The sequence below is a fragment of the Euprymna scolopes genome, chromosome 7 (genome assembly GCF_053919585.1).
Source record: "Euprymna scolopes isolate OS-2025 chromosome 7, ASM5391958v1, whole genome shotgun sequence".
Lineage (NCBI taxonomy): Eukaryota > Metazoa > Mollusca > Cephalopoda > Sepiida > Sepiolidae > Euprymna > Euprymna scolopes.
Genome location: NC_136488.1, coordinates 127024118 through 127044205, shown reverse-complemented (window position 1 = coordinate 127044205; position 20088 = coordinate 127024118). Strand labels below are relative to the sequence as shown.

General features: G+C 32.5%; 1 protein-coding gene across 8 annotated transcripts in view; it reads right to left on the bottom strand.

The window, feature by feature from the left end:
* Positions 1-20088, bottom strand: part of LOC145279936 (protein EFR3 homolog A-like) — a 271461-nt gene that overhangs the window by 17619 nt on the left and 233754 nt on the right. For all 8 annotated transcript variants that reach the window (XM_080131520.1, XM_080131519.1, XM_080131515.1 and 5 more), the window contains one exon: positions 6603-6733. In XM_080131520.1, the coding sequence (XP_079987646.1) occupies positions 6603-6733 (131 nt within the window). The remainder of the gene's footprint in view (positions 1-6602; positions 6734-20088) is intronic.

Sequence of the window (20088 nt, the reverse complement as noted above, 5' to 3'; positions counted from 1 at the left end):
TGTATTCCAGAAAATTATGCAAATTGGTGAAGTAGTTTTATTTTTAAATAAAATAAAAAAATCAAATTTTATGAGTAACCGAGCAGCGACAGTCTCACGTGACCATTTTGAAAACTATCACAAAAAACAAAGACATAATTCAAACTTGTAAATTCCCATTAATCGCTTAAAAATGATTTTCTTTATAAAAAATAAAACTTTATCAATTTACATGATTTTTGGAATATACTTTTTCATCACGGGTATGTACATCATACAGATTTCTTTTTCTTAATATTTAAACTTGGCAAACCAAAGAAAATGTTACATGAAACTTGTGTGTGTCAGAGCAATCGACAGAAAGAAACACTTACAGAAATTTGTGGATGCAACTAAAGAAAGATGTATCCATCCAATGTGTACACTTAGCAATAAAGATACTATCTCAGCATGAAGCATTAAAGATCGACAGAGTGAGCCTTTTTATAACAAAATATTGATGCAACCAATCAACGAAATAGGAATATCAGTTACTGGAATATATGATTGCAGATAATATGAATAGCTGAATTGCCTTTGTTGAACAAAGCAGCTATTTTCAAGCATAAAATGCTGAATATCAGCTTAAAAATACAGGTTGCAAACCATCACTTTAAAATAAATGGGAGGTGTACAAATATATATAAGGTTACCATTGTTTCTTGGTTAAAAAGAAATCCTTTTCGGATGGATGACAAAAATTCTTAGTTATATAACCTCTGACATCTGCTCCTTAAAGTCTCAAAAATGTAGATACATGGTCTGGTCTGTTTACAGTATATCTACAACTTAATGCCAAAGTATATAACTAATAGAGTGCGTATGGTGACTATACGCAAATACCGATCCATGTGCAAAATAACGTCATGGTAAGGAAAAAGAAAAAGACTATAAAAAGAAGAGACAGACGCTAAAGACAAGCACATTAGAGACGGGGGTGATGTCACAGTTGTAATGAGAAATCGCGCGTTATGGAACACTGAGTAAATGAATGTTATTGTTACATTAAAAAAAAAAAGGAAAAAGGGACAATAAAGGGAAAAGGGACAATAAAGGGAAAAGGGAAGAAAAGGGAAAAGGGAAGAAAAGGGAAAAGGGAAGAAAAGGGAAAAGGGAAGAAAAGGGAAAAGGGAAGAAAAGGGAAAAGGGAAGAAAAGGGAAAAGGGAAGAAAAGGGAAAAGGGAAGAAAAGGGAAAAGGGAAGAAAAGGGAAAAGGGAAGAAAAGGGAAAAGGGAAGAAAAGGGAAAAGGGAAGAAAAGGGAAAAGGGAAGAAAAGGGAAAAGGGAAGAAAAGGGAAAAGGGAAGAAAAGGGAAAAGGGAAGAAAAGGGAAAAGGGAAAAAAGGGAAAAGGGAAAAAAGGGAAAAGGGAAAAAAGGGAAAAGGGAAAAAAGGGAAAAGGGAAAAAAGGGAAAAGGGAAAAAAGGGAAAAGGGAAAAAAGGGAAAAGGGAAAAAAGGGAAAAGGGAAAAAAGGGAAAAGGGAAAAAAGGGAAAAGGGAAAAAAGGGAAAAGGGAAAAAAGGGAAAAGGGAAAAAAGGGAAAAGGGAAAAAAGGGAAAAGGGAAAAAAGGGAAAAAATAGAAAAAGGGAAAAAATAGAAAAAGGGAAAAAATAGAAAAAGGGAAAAAATAGAAAAAGGGAAAAAATAGAAAAAGGGAAAAAATAGAAAAAGGGAAAAAATAGAAAAAGGGAAAAAATAGAAAAAAAAAGAAACAGAAAAAAAAGGGAAAAGAAAAAAAGGGAAAAAATAGAAAAAAAAGGGAAAAAATAGAAAAAAAAGGGAAAAAATAGAAAAAAAAGGGAAAAAATAGAAAAAAAAGGGAAAAAATAGAAAAAAAAGGGAAAAAATAGAAAAAAAAGGGAAAAAATAGAAAAAAAAGGGAAAAAATAGAAAAAAGGGGGAAAAATTGAAAAAAGGGGGAAAAATAGAAAAAAGGGGGAAAAATAGAAAAAAGGGGGAAAAATAGAAAAATAGAAAAAAGGGGAAAAATAGAAATAAAAAAGGGAAAAATAGAAATAAAAAAGGGAAAAATAGAAATAGAAAAAAGGGGAAAAATAGAAATAAAAAAGGGGAAAAATAGAAATAAAAAAGGGGAAAAATAGAAATAAAAAAGGGGAAAAATAGAAATAAAAAAGGGGAAAAATAGAAATAAAAAAGGGGAAAAATAGAAATAAAAAAGGGGAAACATAGAAAAAAAAGGGGGAAAAAGGGGGGAAAAAAAGGAGTCGAGTTATCACTTGTCCTATGAAGACAGTCTAAATAGGAAGTTTTGTTGAATAAAATGATGTAGACTGCATACAATGTGTGGGTTCCGAGTGCAAACGTGTGTAACGTTTCAATAAAATTGCAAATGATTCACAAGTTGCTATTCTATCTATTGCTGAGATTAATGATTATCATGTGTGTACTTCAGTGAGCTTCGCCACATGTTTGAGAACAAAATTATGCCACTTATTACAACCTTGAGCCAAGCTTTCAGCTGCCAGGAGTAGCATATAAGTATTCATCCATAACGAGTCCACCCATCTTTTTGGTAGCTGCCATCTTAAACAAAAACAATCATCTTTTGATCGATATGTTAATATCAAGCTTTTTTCTGATATCTGAACTTTTTTGTAAAGTTATTCCAAGTATAGGTCCCATGTGCATATAATATGAGAGAAGTTAAAGACCAGATTATATTTGAACTTTGTTTAACCTCTTCCATAGTCTGTACTGATATCCATTATACAAGCTAGACACTTCATGTTCATTTCAAATATGGCTTCCCATCAATCCTCAAATCAATTAGCTTTAACAGAGGAGATAGCAAATGGTCCAATAGTCTAATTGTTTCCCTTTGCAAACAGCAAATCACTTATATGGGATGCAACTTATGTCAACACTTTTTGCAATGGAAATGTCAGCAGAGGACCGCAAACAATCAAAATATGCCAGTCTTCTGGACAGATTTATGTTCTAACCAATTACCATGAACACAAGTGGGGTGTTAGGTCTGGCCATGCCAGACCTCAACAGCCTTAGTCTGTTAATGACAAGCTACATCAGGGTACATCGTGAATTGACTTGGTTTTATGAACTTCTCTCCATCACCACTAGTAATGGAAATGGTTTGAATCTGCTCTTGGCCTAAAAAGCCAGTAGGGTATTCAATAAAACTTGCTGATATTTGTATATTAATTTGAAAAAGGGCCTTTTCGCATTTAACTATTATTTCTTGTTATTCATGGAATAAATGTTTAATTTTTAAACATTAACAGTTAAAGATTAATTTTGAAAATGTGTCAAGGGTTATAAACTCACAAATTGTTCCCCGATAATTTGAAAGGGTTCTCCAATTACAAAGAATAACATCTAATGGCAATATAGACAACAAACAAAGCATAAAATAATGACTTAATTTCACATGTGCATAATATTGCAGCAAATTTATTTTATTATTTTTATTTTTTATCCTCTTTGCTTCAAATTAGATGTTTTGTGAATGACTTCCAACTCTTTCATGTTTATTACCATTTCACTTATGCCGCTCACCAGGATCAGATCATCAACTAATCCTTTCCATGTCTTAAGTGGTCTACCACAGTGTTGAGACGATTAATCAGAATCGAAAAAAAAATCAGACCTTTTGGGAGTATCAGAATTGGTATCGAAAAAATTTGTGCCTATATTCCGATGTCAAAAACGATTCTTCATTTTTTTTTTTTTTAATGTGATTTTGGTTTAAAACAAAATCTTCTACTGTTGGTAGTAATGTTAAAATAGTAAATATTTATTGATTTTAAACTACCAGTAAAACTGAAATCTATAGATTATCACCCACAAGTGTATTTTTGTGTTTGAGAAAATATCTGCACATTTAGCATGTGTTTTTATGATAATCAGGAAAAATAACATCTCTATAGTTATATATGTAGAGATTTATAAATAATCGGAATTGGTACTTATATGAAAATCGGGAATATAGTACAGAATCGGTAATTGTATTGGCATCAGGAAAAATTAGTTGAGATGTCCTTGTGTGAGACTCTGGAGTGAGAGACTAAAAATTCAAAGCAAACAAACCGCGCGTGCGTAGTCTCCCTCTTGTGCTGCATGTGAGATGATGCCACAAAAAAAAGTGAAGAAACGATGAATGTGAGAAGTGTGAAGGGCCAACGTTGCCTTCATATTTTCGCCAAGTTTCAGAAAAATCTAATGGATGAGGCAAAAGTTATGGGGTAAAAAGTGTCATGTTTTGCAATTTGGGAGCATTTGTGACACCTTTTCAGCTCCTGAGAACACCAAATCCTAGTGAAAATGGACAAATGATGCAGTTTCACACCTTAAGACATGTATATTTGAATTCAGCACCATGGAAAACCACTATATAGGCATACATATCAAGTTTTTGAGTAATATGAAAAAAGAGCACCAAAAAAGGCTTGTTTTTTAGCCCTAAAAGTCCCAGAGGGATGCGAACCAGAATTTTGCCAGGGTCACCCATACTGGATTTATATTAAGAACAATGGGCTCCACATTTTGGCCAAGTTTCAGAAAAATCTAATGGATGGATCAAAAGTTATGGGGCAGAATGTGTCATTTTTTGCAATTTTTTACCTCTTTTGAGCCCCTGGGGGCGCAACGGGAATTTTTGGATAAAATAATTTTTTTTACTGTGCACATCTATTTAATGAAATACAATTTGTGGCAAAATTTCAGGAAAAACTAATGGACGGTTATCTGGCAATAGTCCGGACTAACAGACGCACAGACGCCACTGAAAACATAGGCCCCTCTCTGATAAATTGGGGACCAATAAGTTAAAGATATCAATTATGTTTCTGTTATTCACATTATTTATATTTTTCAGACTGCATCAGCATCTCAAATTATTCTAAGATGATTTTCAGCCATTTTATTCTCCAGACTTCATCAGGTGTCTTTTGTCATAGTCAGCCCTTTTTCAAGAATTCTGTTCATAGTTGTCAGCATAACAAACAAGATAGGGACAAGTCTGAAATATGTAAATAACAATATCTCATCTCAGAAACATTATCATATATGAGTATAAACTTATCAGCCAATCAGAGAGTTTTCTTCAGCTGATTTGCAGCCTTGTATTGTTTTATGAAATCGGTTCTTAGAATTATAAAAATTACAAAATTCTGCTCATTACAAAAAGTTCCTGATTACAAAGAATAAAATTTAATGACAATATAAGATGCTGTTCTAGACACATCTAACGCTACCAAAACTAATTGATAAAATAGAATTTCATCTATCCTCGTTTATTTTTATTTTTTTCATTCAAGCAATGAAAAATTTTTTTAAGGATGCATTTGGAATAGGTGAAAAACCCCGTTTTTCAATTATTTTCAGAAAAAAATTATTTTTAAAAAGATCATTTTCCACGATTTTCACTAAAAACCAGTAAATTTTTGCTCCAAGTTGAAATGAATAAAAGAAAAAACTCAGTTAACCTCTTCTATTAAAATTATGAAATTATCAAGGAAGCTTGAACACATGTGCGTCAGAATGATGCAGTAAGCTAGCAAATGCATAAGACCATGTTACCAGTTTATTTTGTACCATAAGTATTTTCGGATGACATATTGTGCTTAAAAGATGTGTAAACAAATAAAAATCAAAAACTAAAATTACTTCATTACATCCCAGGCAAGATAAAATAGGTACAGCTAGTGCAGATATCTCTCTCTCTATAAAGTTAGGTATGTGTGTGTATGGGTATATATTTGTATGCATAGAACTTACTACTAACCTAATTAACTGATCATTATGAATTTTGGAACCCAGTTACGAGGTGTAAGGATGGGTAATATATGAGCATAATTTTAGTACATTAATTATAATTCGATTTTATGCAAAAGAGGCGAGATGGCAGAGGAGAAACTACCATGAAAATGCTGATACCTTTACTTTTTACAAAATTTTAACAGATAATAGACCTATTCCCTAAATCTCAGTTACTTTATACCAAGAGTATTTATGAGCATAATATGAGCACAGATCCCCATCCTGAAATTCAAATATTTTAAATTTGCATTAAATTTGATCTGTAGTCATTGGGCATCAATTCAGCAATATTCTAAGTTTTAATTTCTTCTTTTCAAGTTTAAACATTAAATTTTAAACATTATCTAAGACTAAAATCATGTAAGGAATTATGATCAAAATTGGAATAAGGATTCTAGACATAAGGTTTAGTAGTATTTAATGAAATACAATTTGTGGCAAAATTTCAGGAAAAACCTAATGGACGGTTATCTGGCAATAGTCCGGACTAACGGACGTACAGACGCCACTGAAAACATAGGCCCCTCTCTGATAAATTGGGGACCAATAAGTTCAAGATATCAATTATGTTTCTGTTATTCACATTATTTGTATTTTTTAGACTGCATCAGCATCTCATAAATTTCTATTTTTCTTCATAAGCATCCATGATAATGGTTTGGGGACTTAATTTTACCAATTCATGAGATATTTTTCCAGCGCACACACACACACACACACACGTATTTATATATAGAAAATCATCATATACTTCAAAACGGTCAAGTTTTGTTTGACTTTTCTTACTTACCCACTCCAAATGGCCGTAAACTGAAGGGAACATCTAATCCTGCTGTATCATGGCCATTAGTCTGTAAACTTTCTGATATGTTCTTTTGGGAGAAGAGCCAGCTCTCTTTCATGGTGTTGTCAGTTGGATAACTAGACAAAGAGAAAATGTATAAATATACACATTCGTTAAAAAAAAATTTTTTTTTTTTTTTTTTTATATGAAATTCTTAGAAAACAGAGCAATGTTTATAATTTTTTATTAAATGAAAAATCATTTTAATTTTTTTTCCCCCTCTGAGACTTTTGGTGGTATCCACCATAATCATAGAAGGCTTTTTTTTTTCAAATTCATAATTTTGTTGGTCGCCCCTATCAGAAGGAAAAATTTTTGTTTTCTCTTCTAGGGTCCATGTTAATTGCTTTTTGTAATGAAAATAGAATGTTCAATATTTTAAATAGAACTGTAGTAATGATAAGGGTCTGCTATTTGAAAATTGTTTTTATCATAGTACATTTCTTCAAGTGGACAAGTAAAATTAACCTTTTTAAATGTCAAAAGGGATCATTGTAAGTTGTGTTGACTGGAAGAAATTTACTAACATAGAAACATGGTTTGCAAGATATTGGTGGACCATTACTATGTACACACAAAACAAATTTAGACATAACTACAATAATGATCATGATTTGCAAAGTAATACATAAAATTTCAATATATCTCAAGATATTTAAAAATTGAAATCAGAGATGACTACCCACCCACTTCTGCATTAGAGTGGAATATTATAATAATATTATAATAACTCAGTCTTGAAAAATTCTGAGAGCACTAGGAACAGACCCCCCCCCCAAAAAAAAGATAGAAATCAGAATCGAAAGGGTGACCAAGACTATACAAGAAACAACAATGATGAAACCAGTTGAAATTAGAAAAATCCTCTAATGCAAAAACCAACCCACCACATGGAAGTTGTAACAGAAATAAAACAAAACCATGGAAGAAAAACCAATAAAACTGCAATTACAATCACTCTCAAACTACCCACTAAAAACCAATGTGATGATACCAACCTCAATTCATACTATACAAATTAGTTGTGAAGGATCAAGGAGGATAAAAAGACCAAGGAGGGAGAGCACAGAGTACTAGGATCTTGGGGAAGCTTATTGCCACCAAAATCCTAGAGAAAACTGATGGTTGCTGCCAGGGTCCGCTATTTGAAAATTGTTTTTATCATAGTACATTTCTTCAAGTGGACAAGTAAAATTAACCATTTTAAATGTCAAAAGAGATCATTGTAAGTTGTGTTGACTGGAAGAAATTTACTAACATAGAAACATGGTTTGCAAGATATTGGTGGACCATTACTATGTACACACATAAAACAAATTTAGACATAACTACAATAAGAAAACTGCCAGCAAAACGTCAATGCTATCCAACTGTACTGATAACACAAAATTATTTGCAATGGTTATAAGAGTTGGAGAGTACAGGAAATCAGAAGAGACTTATTGTCACTCAAACTCCATGAAACACTGTCACTTGAGGATAACCTATGTAATAACTCCTAATAATTAGAGGTTATAATATGGGGAGGGGGGCGGGTAAAGAACTTTTGTCAGGGTGAAAAACTATTGAATAATGATAGCACACACTTATTCAAGTATATTCTTGGAATGATAATTCAATGAAAAATTCTACAGAAAAAAAAGAATCCATTTTGAAATAAAATCTAACAGATGTCATAAAATGTAGACATTTTTTTGTAACTAGAAGCCATTTTTTTTTTTTTTTTTTTTTTTAAATAAGAAAAATTACATCCATTCATATATACACACAGGCACAATTGTCCACTGCTGATCACCAATAATGTGATACTATCTAGTTTGCATTTATGTTAACTAGCAGGACCAATGGAAATTCCACAGCAGCATCTTTCTTATGTAATATTTTGCTGCTGGGCATTCTGTGGACATTCGGCGTGAATGGAGACCGTGATATTATTGTAGCCCTTTTGCTAAAACTGTAAAAAGTATTTATCTAAGTAATTTGGTTAATATAGTATCAGAATAGATCTGGTTACTATGGTTTACTTCCAATATACTTATAAGAGTCTATGATATATTTCTATTGTATGGACGCCCAGCACAAATGGAAATGCCACGGTATTATTATACCATCTTTAGACAGAACAGATACTACTCTTGGATCTTTGGCTGAAAACCAAGAAAGTATATTTTAGTTTCACCTACCACCCTAAAAGCAACATCATTTGTTTTTTATTAAATGTTTTTTTTTCTTTTCCATTGCATCTCCGGTGATCAGAAGATTCTATTGATTAAAAAGAGGATAGTAGGTGATAACATACTACGAACATTAAATTAACGTATCTATGTACTAATTTAATGTTATCACCTATCCTCCTTTTTAAATAAATAGGATCTCCCGATCAAATATAATTTATAATCGGGAAACCATGACACACATACGTTAAAGGTACTACGGTATTGATATATAGGTTCTCCTTTAATTTTGATAAAAGAATCATATTTTTTGTGTGTGTGTTAATATTTGAAATTGTTTTGTGAAAAAAAACTGTAAGAACATTATCGAACAATGAACTTCAGTTGCTTGTGTTTTGCAAATATTTGTCAATATATTATTTATTTGCTAATATAGTGTAGTATTTTAAGTGTAAAAACGATATACAAATTCTGTTTCATGTTACCAAAAGAAAAAAAAAAAAAAATGAAGGATTTTGTATATTCGTATGGATACATCCATTTTATTTTTTATATTAGTTATGGCAGAATAGAAAGTTGCATTTTTATTTATTTTAAATAAATAGATGGATAATGCTGAACTTTATATATTTACTTATCTATATTGGTCAGCAAATGGTCATAATTTGTTCCTTATGACTTTACCAAGGCTCTATGGACAAATTTATCTGTAGTTGACCTTTGACTACTAAATATTTTCGTTTACTAGCCAAATAGAAACGTTACTAGCCAAACCCACGTGACTTTTGGGATATGACATCTTCGTTCTGTGACGATTATGTACATCATAAAGTTGGGGTTTTTTTTGTATTTTTTAATAAGTGTAATTCTAAATATACAACAAATTTTATGTTGATACTTGAAGGTATTCTAATAATAATTCTAATTTCTTAAGGTGTTTTTTTAACAGCCTTCGTTAAAAAATTTAAAAAAAAAAGTATATTGTTCTATTAAACTTTTTTTTTTTTTTTTTTTTTTTTTTTAGATAATTTTACTTTTTTTTTTTTTTTTTTTCAATAAAACGAACAAAGTTGAACAGATATTTTTCATTCAGTAGTGAGCTTTGGAAAATTGTCAGTGAAAAAAATACAATCACCAAAAGATAAGTGTTTCATTATTTTTAGTCGCCACTTTGAAAAAATCACTTGCAAATGCGACTGTTTCACTCGCAATGTAGAGCCCTGTTTACTAAAAATTTTATGATCACTATTGTTAAAAATAAAACGAAATGAAGTTGAAAATACAAAATATAAATAAATACGCATACATCTATATATATATATATATATATATATATATATATATATATTTATTACACACATACATGCACACACATTTCAGAATATTTAAAGAGGATGTAGAAGTTAAAAATTAATCATAAACTTAAATTGCAAACAAATATTTTAAGAATTACATTATACTAGTTGAGCAACTGGCATTGCCCAATCATAAAATACACTTAAATATGATATTTGAATTTATGCAGATTTTGCATTAATTATAGAGTCAATTTTTTTATTGATTATTATATTGTACCCAATAAGTAGTAGTGATTTTAAAAGTAATTAAAAATATATATATATGACTTGAGCGCCAGCAGCTAGAATCAAAACCAAAATATAGCGCTCCAGTTTTAGTTATCATTTGAGCTATCGTCAGATGGACAAGAAATGGTTAAAAATGAACCAACTTTAATGCATAAACGTATATTTGTGCAGACTACCTCACACAGACACACAAGATCACTTTCATTATATACATATATATATATATATATATATATATATATATGGTCCACAAAAAAATGCAATCATTTTACCTACCTCATGCCACACTGTGACCTTGTGTCTCAGAGGTGATGCACTTTGAAAAATTTAAGATGGACAGACACCCAGACATAGTGATTCTTATATATAAGAATAGATTTTACCCAATATATAGCAGTGATTTCAAAAGTAATGAAAAAAAATATTACTTGGGTGCCATCAGCTAGAATTGAAATCAAAACATAAAATTCCAGCCTTAGTCGTTACTGCTTGAGCTATCCTGAGATGGATAAAAAGTGACTCGACTATAATGTATAAATGTGTATTTGCACATGCGTACAAGAACACTAAGTCAACTAACACCTTCTAAGTTTCAATATTTTTTCAATTTTGATCCGTTAGCAGTTATTTTTACCGGCTAAAAACCTATAAAGAACAGACCCAAAAAATTCTATCATTTGACTCGCCTCATACCACTCTGCAAAATTGTGCCTCTGAAGTGATGCACTTTGAAAAGTAATGGAGACAGACACGGATACAGTGAGTTTTATAAATTAGATTAATGTTTAAGGGGAGATAACTAACCAATAAATAATAGTTGATTATTTCTCTTGGTTGCATTCTATTTTCATTCCTATTAAATACATATAATGGATGGGAGGGTGTACAAACTCTTTAACATGAAAATAAAAAGTAAATGGTGAATGCATATTTTTTTTTTTTTTTTTCACTAAATGTGTTTAAAATTTTCACTTATGTGTTTAAAAATAGAAAAAGTATGGGTCATTTTAGTAAACAATGTCCGAAGTTAGATTTTTTTTTTCTTTACATCTGAAGACTTGTATTTTGATAAAACTAAGGCTTTGGTTTGAGTAATGTCTAGTCTTTATTAACAATCGATGAAAGTCATAATTTCTTTAAAATAAAAGAAAACGATTTCGCTTTTTATAAAGGTCTTGTATCTTTATCATTTATTTCTTAAGAACGATTGTGTGTGTGTGTGTGAAGTCAAAACTAAATTTTACAAAAAATAAAAAAAAAAAAATCAAGAAAATTGAAGCCATTAAAACAAAATAAATATAGTAGTAGTATAGTAATATAGTAATAAATTTTATTTGTTTGAGATAAAATAACTTTAATTCACTTTTAAACTTCTTGTGTGTGCACGGTCTCGCTAGGTTTCATACAAACAAAAAACAGACAAGTAATTGAATATCTGATACAGAGTCTAAAATGTAAACATGAACTTTAACTTTTTTTTTTCTTATAATGGAACTGATATTTTATAGCAAGGTCAGATTTAAATTCCACAAGATATTCATTCGTCAAGTTTCATCAATTAGTAAAGGTAAGCAAGCAGAGAGAAAATGTTCAGATACGATCCACCATTAATTTCTCCCTCCTCCCTCCACTAGTCTTTGTCATTTACTAAATATACCCTACAATCTTAACCATTAGATCTAAAATGTTGGCTGGCAATTAAATCCTTCACAAATTAGCTTTGCACAGGTTTTTTTCAGGACTGAATAAAGAACATAAAATACAATAGGAAACTTACTTTTCCTAGCTTTTAATATCTAGATTTATAAAGAGTTTTTAAAATAAAATATTAATTGAACATTAACTTTACAAATATTTCATTACATAATAAAAAAAAAAAAAAACATCTTATAAATGTGAATAAAAATAGACTAACTTAAAAAACATTTCAGTATTTATATACGGCACTCATTTGGGGATTATATATATATATATATATATATATATATATCTCATACATACAGGTCATCCACTTTAATATGTCTAGACTAGTACTCATCCCAAGCCAAGGATTGGACTTACAACTATACAGTTGATAGTCGGCAGTTCTAACCACTAAACACACACATACACATATATATATATATATATATATATATATATATATATATATATATATATAATATTATTCCTAGTGTAATTTTATTCAAAATAATTGTACAATCCATGGATTAACAAATAGTGCTCAATAACAAATAGAGCCATACTTTTTTTTTCTTTTTCTTTTTTACTATTTTACATTTTTATAAATAAAATAATTTTATATTACAATTTTTTTTTTTTAATTTGACTCATGTTAAAAATTTGCTGCAGTTTAAGGGATCACTCAATCGTCATAGTGTGCTAATAAAATCACTAACTCTTTGAAAACTTAGGAAATTATGCACACACATAAAATAGTTAAGGAACACTTGTACATTCAAGCATAAATGTACAAAATATATAGAATATACCATCAAAATTATATACCTATTTATACATGTGTGTATATAAGCCAGCATCTTAAAATTATATATACAAGTCTTGAAATAAAGACAAAACGTTGATGAACACATAACTTGGTTTGTTCCTTTTTTATTTATTCATATAAAACTATATCTACTCCAGAAACTTTACTTTTAAGCATGCCATTTTTTCCTTAATTATTTTTTAATGACTTTGAAAAGTTAAATTTAATGATTACAATATTGTCAAGCCATTAAATTATTAATTAAACCAAATTGTTACAACACTAAAACTCTTAATTTAGTTAAGATGTTTTACTTTTTATTTGAAATATAAATAGCTTCCAAATTGCTTTCAAACTTTTAGAACAGGAGAATTTTTTTTTTAAGAAATAGCTTCCTATTAGACAGTTTAAATACTTTCAAATTCCTTTCAAGTTTCAAAGGGTCACCAAATAATTTTTATTTTGGAGAGATAATTATTAAAAAATGAAAATGGTTGACATGTTATCAGAAAAACATAAAATGCATTCTGATGGATTTAATTTGTTAATTATTTTTAAAATTTCATTTTATGCTATTTTTTTAATATCAATATATAATCAATTAATAGTAAACAAAACTAACATGTAAGCCATAAAGTTGAGAATCAATGAAAGCCACACCAGAGACAACCACACAATTTTATTAATTAAATTAATATATATATATATATATATATATATATATATAGGCTTTTGTATGTGCATGAAACAAAAATTTACTACTTTTACTCATTTAAAAATGTTAAATCTTTACAAAAAACGCATAAAAAGATAAAAACAAAAACACAAAATTATCAATCAAAACTAATTATCAATAAAAACAAATAAAAAATGCACAAATCGTTTCCTAAATTTTTAAAAAGAATATTTTTTTAAATTATATAAAAAAACTATATAACAAAAATTACAATAATAAAACAATGTTTACGCCATGTTGAATTGTGAGTCTTTTGTGAAGGTCACTTCTACTCAAGTTCCCAGCTTGTGACCGTTTTAACTACGGCCGACAAATGAGACGTCTGACTAAGGAAAACTCATTGGCTTACTTGTATTGTTATTCGTAGGCACATTTGTGAAAGGATATGACTCAGGTCAATAAAGATTAATTCTATTTTCAAATCAGAATTAACCGGTGAAATCCAATTCTCTTAAATGATAAATCCTTTTGACTATGTTAATGTTTAGGTTGTTTTCTTTGATTTGTTTTGATAATACATAGTCATCATATAAGCAAATATTCCTAAAAAAATTTATACATAAAATTGTTTTATTATTTGAGAAGGCTTCAATATATATTACTAAAAACTTTGTATCTTGCTTATCTTTATTTCAGGATAGAAATATCTTGAATTCTTGATACCGATATAAATATTACAAATTTATTTTGTCTCATATATATATATATATATATATATATAATAAAATGATGTTAGTTAAGAGTATACTTTTAACAAAATAAAACTTATCAAGACAGAGAAAACTCAACACTGTTAAGAGGAGCAATTAAATAAAATTAAAACTGAGGAATAAAAGTTACATAAAATATCAATATGGCCTGAAGGTTTTTCTCTTATTTTTTCCTTATTGATCTGATGATATAAAGTTATAACTTTTATCCCTCATCTTTTATTCAATAGCGCACACACACAGGGTGTCCTAAAATACACATACTCTTTGAATCATTATAACTCATTCAATTTGCTGATTTTTTTTTTTTTTTTTTTTTTTTTTTTTTTTACTTAAAAACAAGTCTGATAGAAGAGCAAGATAAAAAAATTTAAAGATACTAAGAATAAAATTAAAAACAGAAAATTAACTTTTACCAATCTTGCAGGAATAACTAATAGCTATTACTGGTGAGGACTTCATACAAACTATTAAATTCTGAGGCATAATCTGCATAGGAGTCTAATTCTAATTCACTCAATAACAACAACTGCAGCAGTAATTTTTTGCCCAATAATGGGATACTGTTGCCACATCTGGACAGAAACTGCTAGAAGCATCTTATTCTGCCTTGACAGAGTTCAAAATAGACTTTGTAGCCTAGTGAGGAATGCCTCTTGCTCTTCCCTGCAACCTCTTTCCCCACAGAACAGATGTTGCAAGCTTGTATCTGCTTTAATGTTATTTTCATGACAAGTGCTTGTGTGAGCTCCAATCTATGGTCCCCCTGACCAAACTTCCACGACAAACACTTGTCTAGCTGAAACCACAATCAATAATTTCCCCCCACTCTTTATCTGTGTCTAACCTAAACACAGATTCCATGAAAAAAAGCTTCTTAGAATTGCACACTTGCACAACTCTTCCGTTTTACTGCTTTCCAGCTAACTACAATATGGTCGTCTTCAAGTCCAATATGAACAAGTTCTTGATGAGCCGCCCCTTAAGTAATCTGATTTATCAAATTTCCACTACTAACCCTTATCCTCGAGTGGCCTCCGGGCCTTGATAAGTGGTGACTCCTTTGTTAAAAAAAAAAAAAAAAAAAGCTTGCTAATGCTTTATGAACTAATGTCAAAGTTAAAAAAGTATATATTCAATAATATCTTAGCAGGGAGACCGAACATTGCCCGGGATTGAATGAGGATCAACAAATGTTCCACACTTTCAATACTTTTATCATCAAAATCAGTGAAATCGCCCATTCGTCAAATCAATTGCTTGCCTGCTCTAGTCGGGAACTCACCATGATGCACTGGGAGGAATTTTACATGCTTCTCCATAGTGACAGGCTACATTGTAGTCTATACTGCACTGTAGAGAACCTACTGTTAATGTTACCAAATTATTTTTATATATATTTTGAATTAAAATCAATGTCCCCAACATGTCCCATGCTCTCCCCAATTTATAAACTTTTTGCCATGCACATGAAATTTAATAGAATGAGTCTCCCATTTACAAACCCTTCTAGCTTTTTAGGGCAGCTAACCAAAAAGATTATTTTGCTATGGAAGATAAATTCTGAGTTTTCTTTTTTTTTTTTGTAAAGTTAGTAATATATACATACACGACACACACAATTACTTAAATTGCTACTAAAATCTGAGTGGTAATTCCCTCCATAAAAACATTACTATTAATTCTAAATAAGTGGCAACTTCCCCCCCCCCCACATACACACACTCAAGGTTGGTTATTAAAAGCATTTTAATTTACTTTGATACTGTCATTTGACTATTTTTAAAGTAATTTTTTTTTTTTAATTACATTTTCACCCCAAACAAGGCAAATTGCCACTTTGGTGTAGGGGGCTACTATCAGGGGCAACAACTACTGGGGTACTATGTAGGGATTTGGGCAGCAAGATGTCGGTTCACGTTACACTTGAACTTCTGCATGTCAGTACTGTTGGGGAAGCAGGGACCTGGAATGGAATTCCAGAGTCTAGTGGTTCTGGGGAAGAAACTATTCGAGTAAAAAGATCTTTTACATCTAGGGATCTCTACAGTGTGGGGGTGGGATTTAGCAGCCTGTCGGGTTTGTCGAGGGTGCTCACGTCGTGGGGGCACAAGTGATTGCAGTTCGTCAGAGCATTCACCACTAAAATACTTGTAGAAAAGGCAGAGGGATGCAACATTTCGTCGATGGGACAGAGGCTGAAGCTTAGATGCCAGTTCAGGGCCTATCAGGTTTGTGACTCTCTTTTGAACCTTGTCAAGGAGCGAGAGACTAGTAGCAGATGCACCAGCCCAGATGTGACAGCAATACTCCATACATGGGCGAATGGTGGCCTTATAGAGGTACAGGATACTTTCGGGTATTAGTAGTTTTTTAGCATGGTAGAGAGATCCCACCTTTCTTGCAGCGGCCCTGGCAATGCCTTCAATGTAATTGTTCCAACTCATGTTTCCTCTGAACGTTAGGCTAAGGAGTTTGAAAGATGTACTCTCAGATAAAGAGTCGTTGGCCATTGCTATAGGTGGTAGAGAGGGTTTCTTGTAATTATTGACTGAAACTAGTTTAGTCTTGGCAGCATTGAACGCGACCAACCACTTTTGTCCCCATTCCACCACAGATTGGAGGTCTTCCTCTAGTGTTTCTGCCATTTCTTTAGAAATGTGTTCATTCGTCTTCCTGTCATGCCTGCCATAGAGTGTAGTGTCATCAGCATATATAACCATCTCAGAGGCAATTTTGTCGGGGAGGTCATTTATGAATATCAGAAATAATAGAGGTCCAAGGATAGAACCCTGGGGAACCCCCGCATTTATATCATATTGTTTAAATGTACAACCGTCGAGGACAACCTGGATTTTTCTCTTATCTAAGACGGATTTAATTATGTTAAGTATTCTACCAGTGATACCGTATGATCTAATTTTCCTGAGGAGACCCTCATGCCATACCCTGTCAAAAGCCTTAGATATATCTAGAGCTACTGCTCTGCCCTCCCCCGCTTTGTCCAGTGAATGGTATATACGTTCAGAGATTACAGTGAGGATGTCTGCTGTGGAACGGGCTTGTCTAAATCCATATTGTTAGTCAGTCAGAAGTTTAAGGTGATGGACTAGAGCATGGTTAATTAAGGTCTTAAATATTTTGGCAAAAAGTGGGAGGAGGCTAATGGGGCGATAATTTGATGGGTCAGTCCTTTCGCCAGAATTCTTGAATACTGGTACAACAGAAGCAGTTTTCCAACAGCCCAGAAAGCATGATTCATTAAGGCATTTGTTGTAGAGTTTGGAGAGAACTGGAGCTACTTCGGCTGAGCACTTTTTTAATAGCACAGCTGGGATAAGATCGGGTCCACATGCTTTTGAAGTGTCAAGATTTTTTATGATAGCATGCACCTGAGGAGGGGTGGTTTTCAGATCGTCTAGCGTGGCGTCTGTCCGCATAGGAAAGTCAGGTAGGGGGTGGTTGGAAGGGTCCAGTGTGGAGTTTGAGGCAAACCGACTGGCAAGCATGTTAGCCTTGTCGGTTGCTGAGGAGACAACCTCGTGATTGTTGGTTAGTGGGGGAATTGTTGATTGCCCATTATTTACTACACTGTTGCAGATTTTCCAGATGTCTCGAGTTCCTAGTTTTTGTGCTTCGATGCGCTTTTTAGTGGTTTCCGTAAATTCTCTCTTAGCAGTCGCTATTTCTTTCTTAACGTTATTTCTAGCTTCTATATACTTCAGTCTGTTTGAACTGGATTTATGTCGGTTAAACCTACGGTATGCATGCTGTTTTTGAGCAATGGCAGTTGCGCAAGTCGACGTAAACCATTGGGAAGAGTGGAGCTTACTATAAAATTTCCGCATGGGAACATGCGCTTCGATTGCTGTTTTGAACCAGTCAGTGGTCTCGTTTGCACACTGTTCAGCAGGGAGAGAAAAAATATTTCTCCATGGGGTGTCTGATTAGTTCCCTGATGGCTTCCCAGTCAGCCTTTTTATAAAATCTCGTTGTTTTGAGCACTGACTCTTCAGTTTTGGCTCTAGAGTTTAGGGCGATTTCAACCATTATCACTGCATGATCAGCGTTCCCGAGTGGGCTGTGGGCCTTTGTTATGCAGTCATCGGGAACTGTGATCAAAAACAGATTTAGAAGTGATGCGTGTTGTTCTTCCTGGTCAGGGAAACGGGTTGGAAACATAACAATTTGTGATAGGGAGTGAGATATAGTGAAGCTATGAGTTGTGCTGCCCGCTGCATCTGTGTAAGTAGAGAATCTAAGCCAGTTTTTGTGGTGGACATTAAAGTCACCAAATACATATATTTGTGTGCTAGTGTCGAGGGACAGTGCTGTGTCTATGCTGTCAGAGACTTTGTTTATTATGGTGCAGTCCTGAGTCGAGGGAGAGTGGTAGAGAAAATAATAGTAGCTAATATTGTGTTGCATGTTTAGTCTAAAGCATATAAAGGCTTGATCATCTGTTTCTAGGTTTGTTTCTCTAGTCAGGGGGGTTGAAATTGAAATATGTTGTATTTTTTTGTGTTTTTACAAGGGAGTCACCACTTATCAAGGCCCAAAGGCTATTTGAGAATAAAGGTGAATGAGTGTATGATAGTCACCAAGTCAACAGTGTAGTACTTGTTTTTAGTGGAAATTGGGTAGAATTTGATTATTTAAGGGGACATTTCAACAAGAACTTGTTTACATTGGACTTGAAGATGACCATATTGTAGTCAGTTGGAAAGCAAGCCAGAAGAAGAGAGTTCTATAAGCAAGCAGCTCTAGGAAAGAAGTTTTTTTCATGGAACTTTCTTTTAGATTTCGGCACAGATACAGAGTGAGAGAAATTGTTGATAGTGGCTGTAGCTAGATGAGCAGAGTTTTTGTGAAAGTTTGACAGGGTGGGGCATAGATTGAAGCTCAGATGAGCACTTGCCATGATAATGATAGAGCGGAGACAGGCTCGCAACATCTTTTCTGTGGGAAAGAGGTTGTAGGGAAGAGAAAAGAACAGAACCTTTTAGGTTTTGAAACTGGTTTTAAACTTTTTAAAACTTTCTCAAGGCAGGATAGGGTGCTTCAAGCAACTCCTGCCCAGATGTGGCAACAGTATTCTATTTTAGGATGTATCTGGCTTGAGGATTGCGTCAGGAGTGAGATACCTTCTGGAGCTGCGGAATGATGCAACCATTTTTCTGGTGACCTTGGCAATAAATTTGATGTAAATTTTCCATTTCAGGTCAGGAGTAAAGGTCAAACCCAGAAGTTTGTCAAAGAAGAGAGCTTCTTTGAGATGAGACCCATTCATATCAATTGGGGCAGAGTGGGGATTAGAGTGTTTATGGTGAAAAGATAGAAGTCTGTTTTGGATGCATTAAAACCAACCAACCACCTTTTGTTCCATTGCATTGTGTGCTCAAGGTCAGAGAAGAGAGACTCAGAGATCTGGGTCATTGTTGGCTGTTTAAATGTTGCCATAGATGGTAGTATCGTCTCCATACATGTTAATGGATGAATTTAGAATGTAATTTGGGATATTATTGATGAAGGAACAGAGATGAGCTCAGGATGGATTCTTAAGGCGTTGATGCTTTGAGTTTTGAACTTCTGCACATCAACAATTACTTGCCTACCAGAGAGGAAAGATTAAATAGTTAGGACATTCCCAAATATTTCATAGCTGGAAATATTGTGAAGTAGACCTTTATGCCAAACCCTATTAAATACTTTCGATATGTCAAGAGCTATTGGTCTTG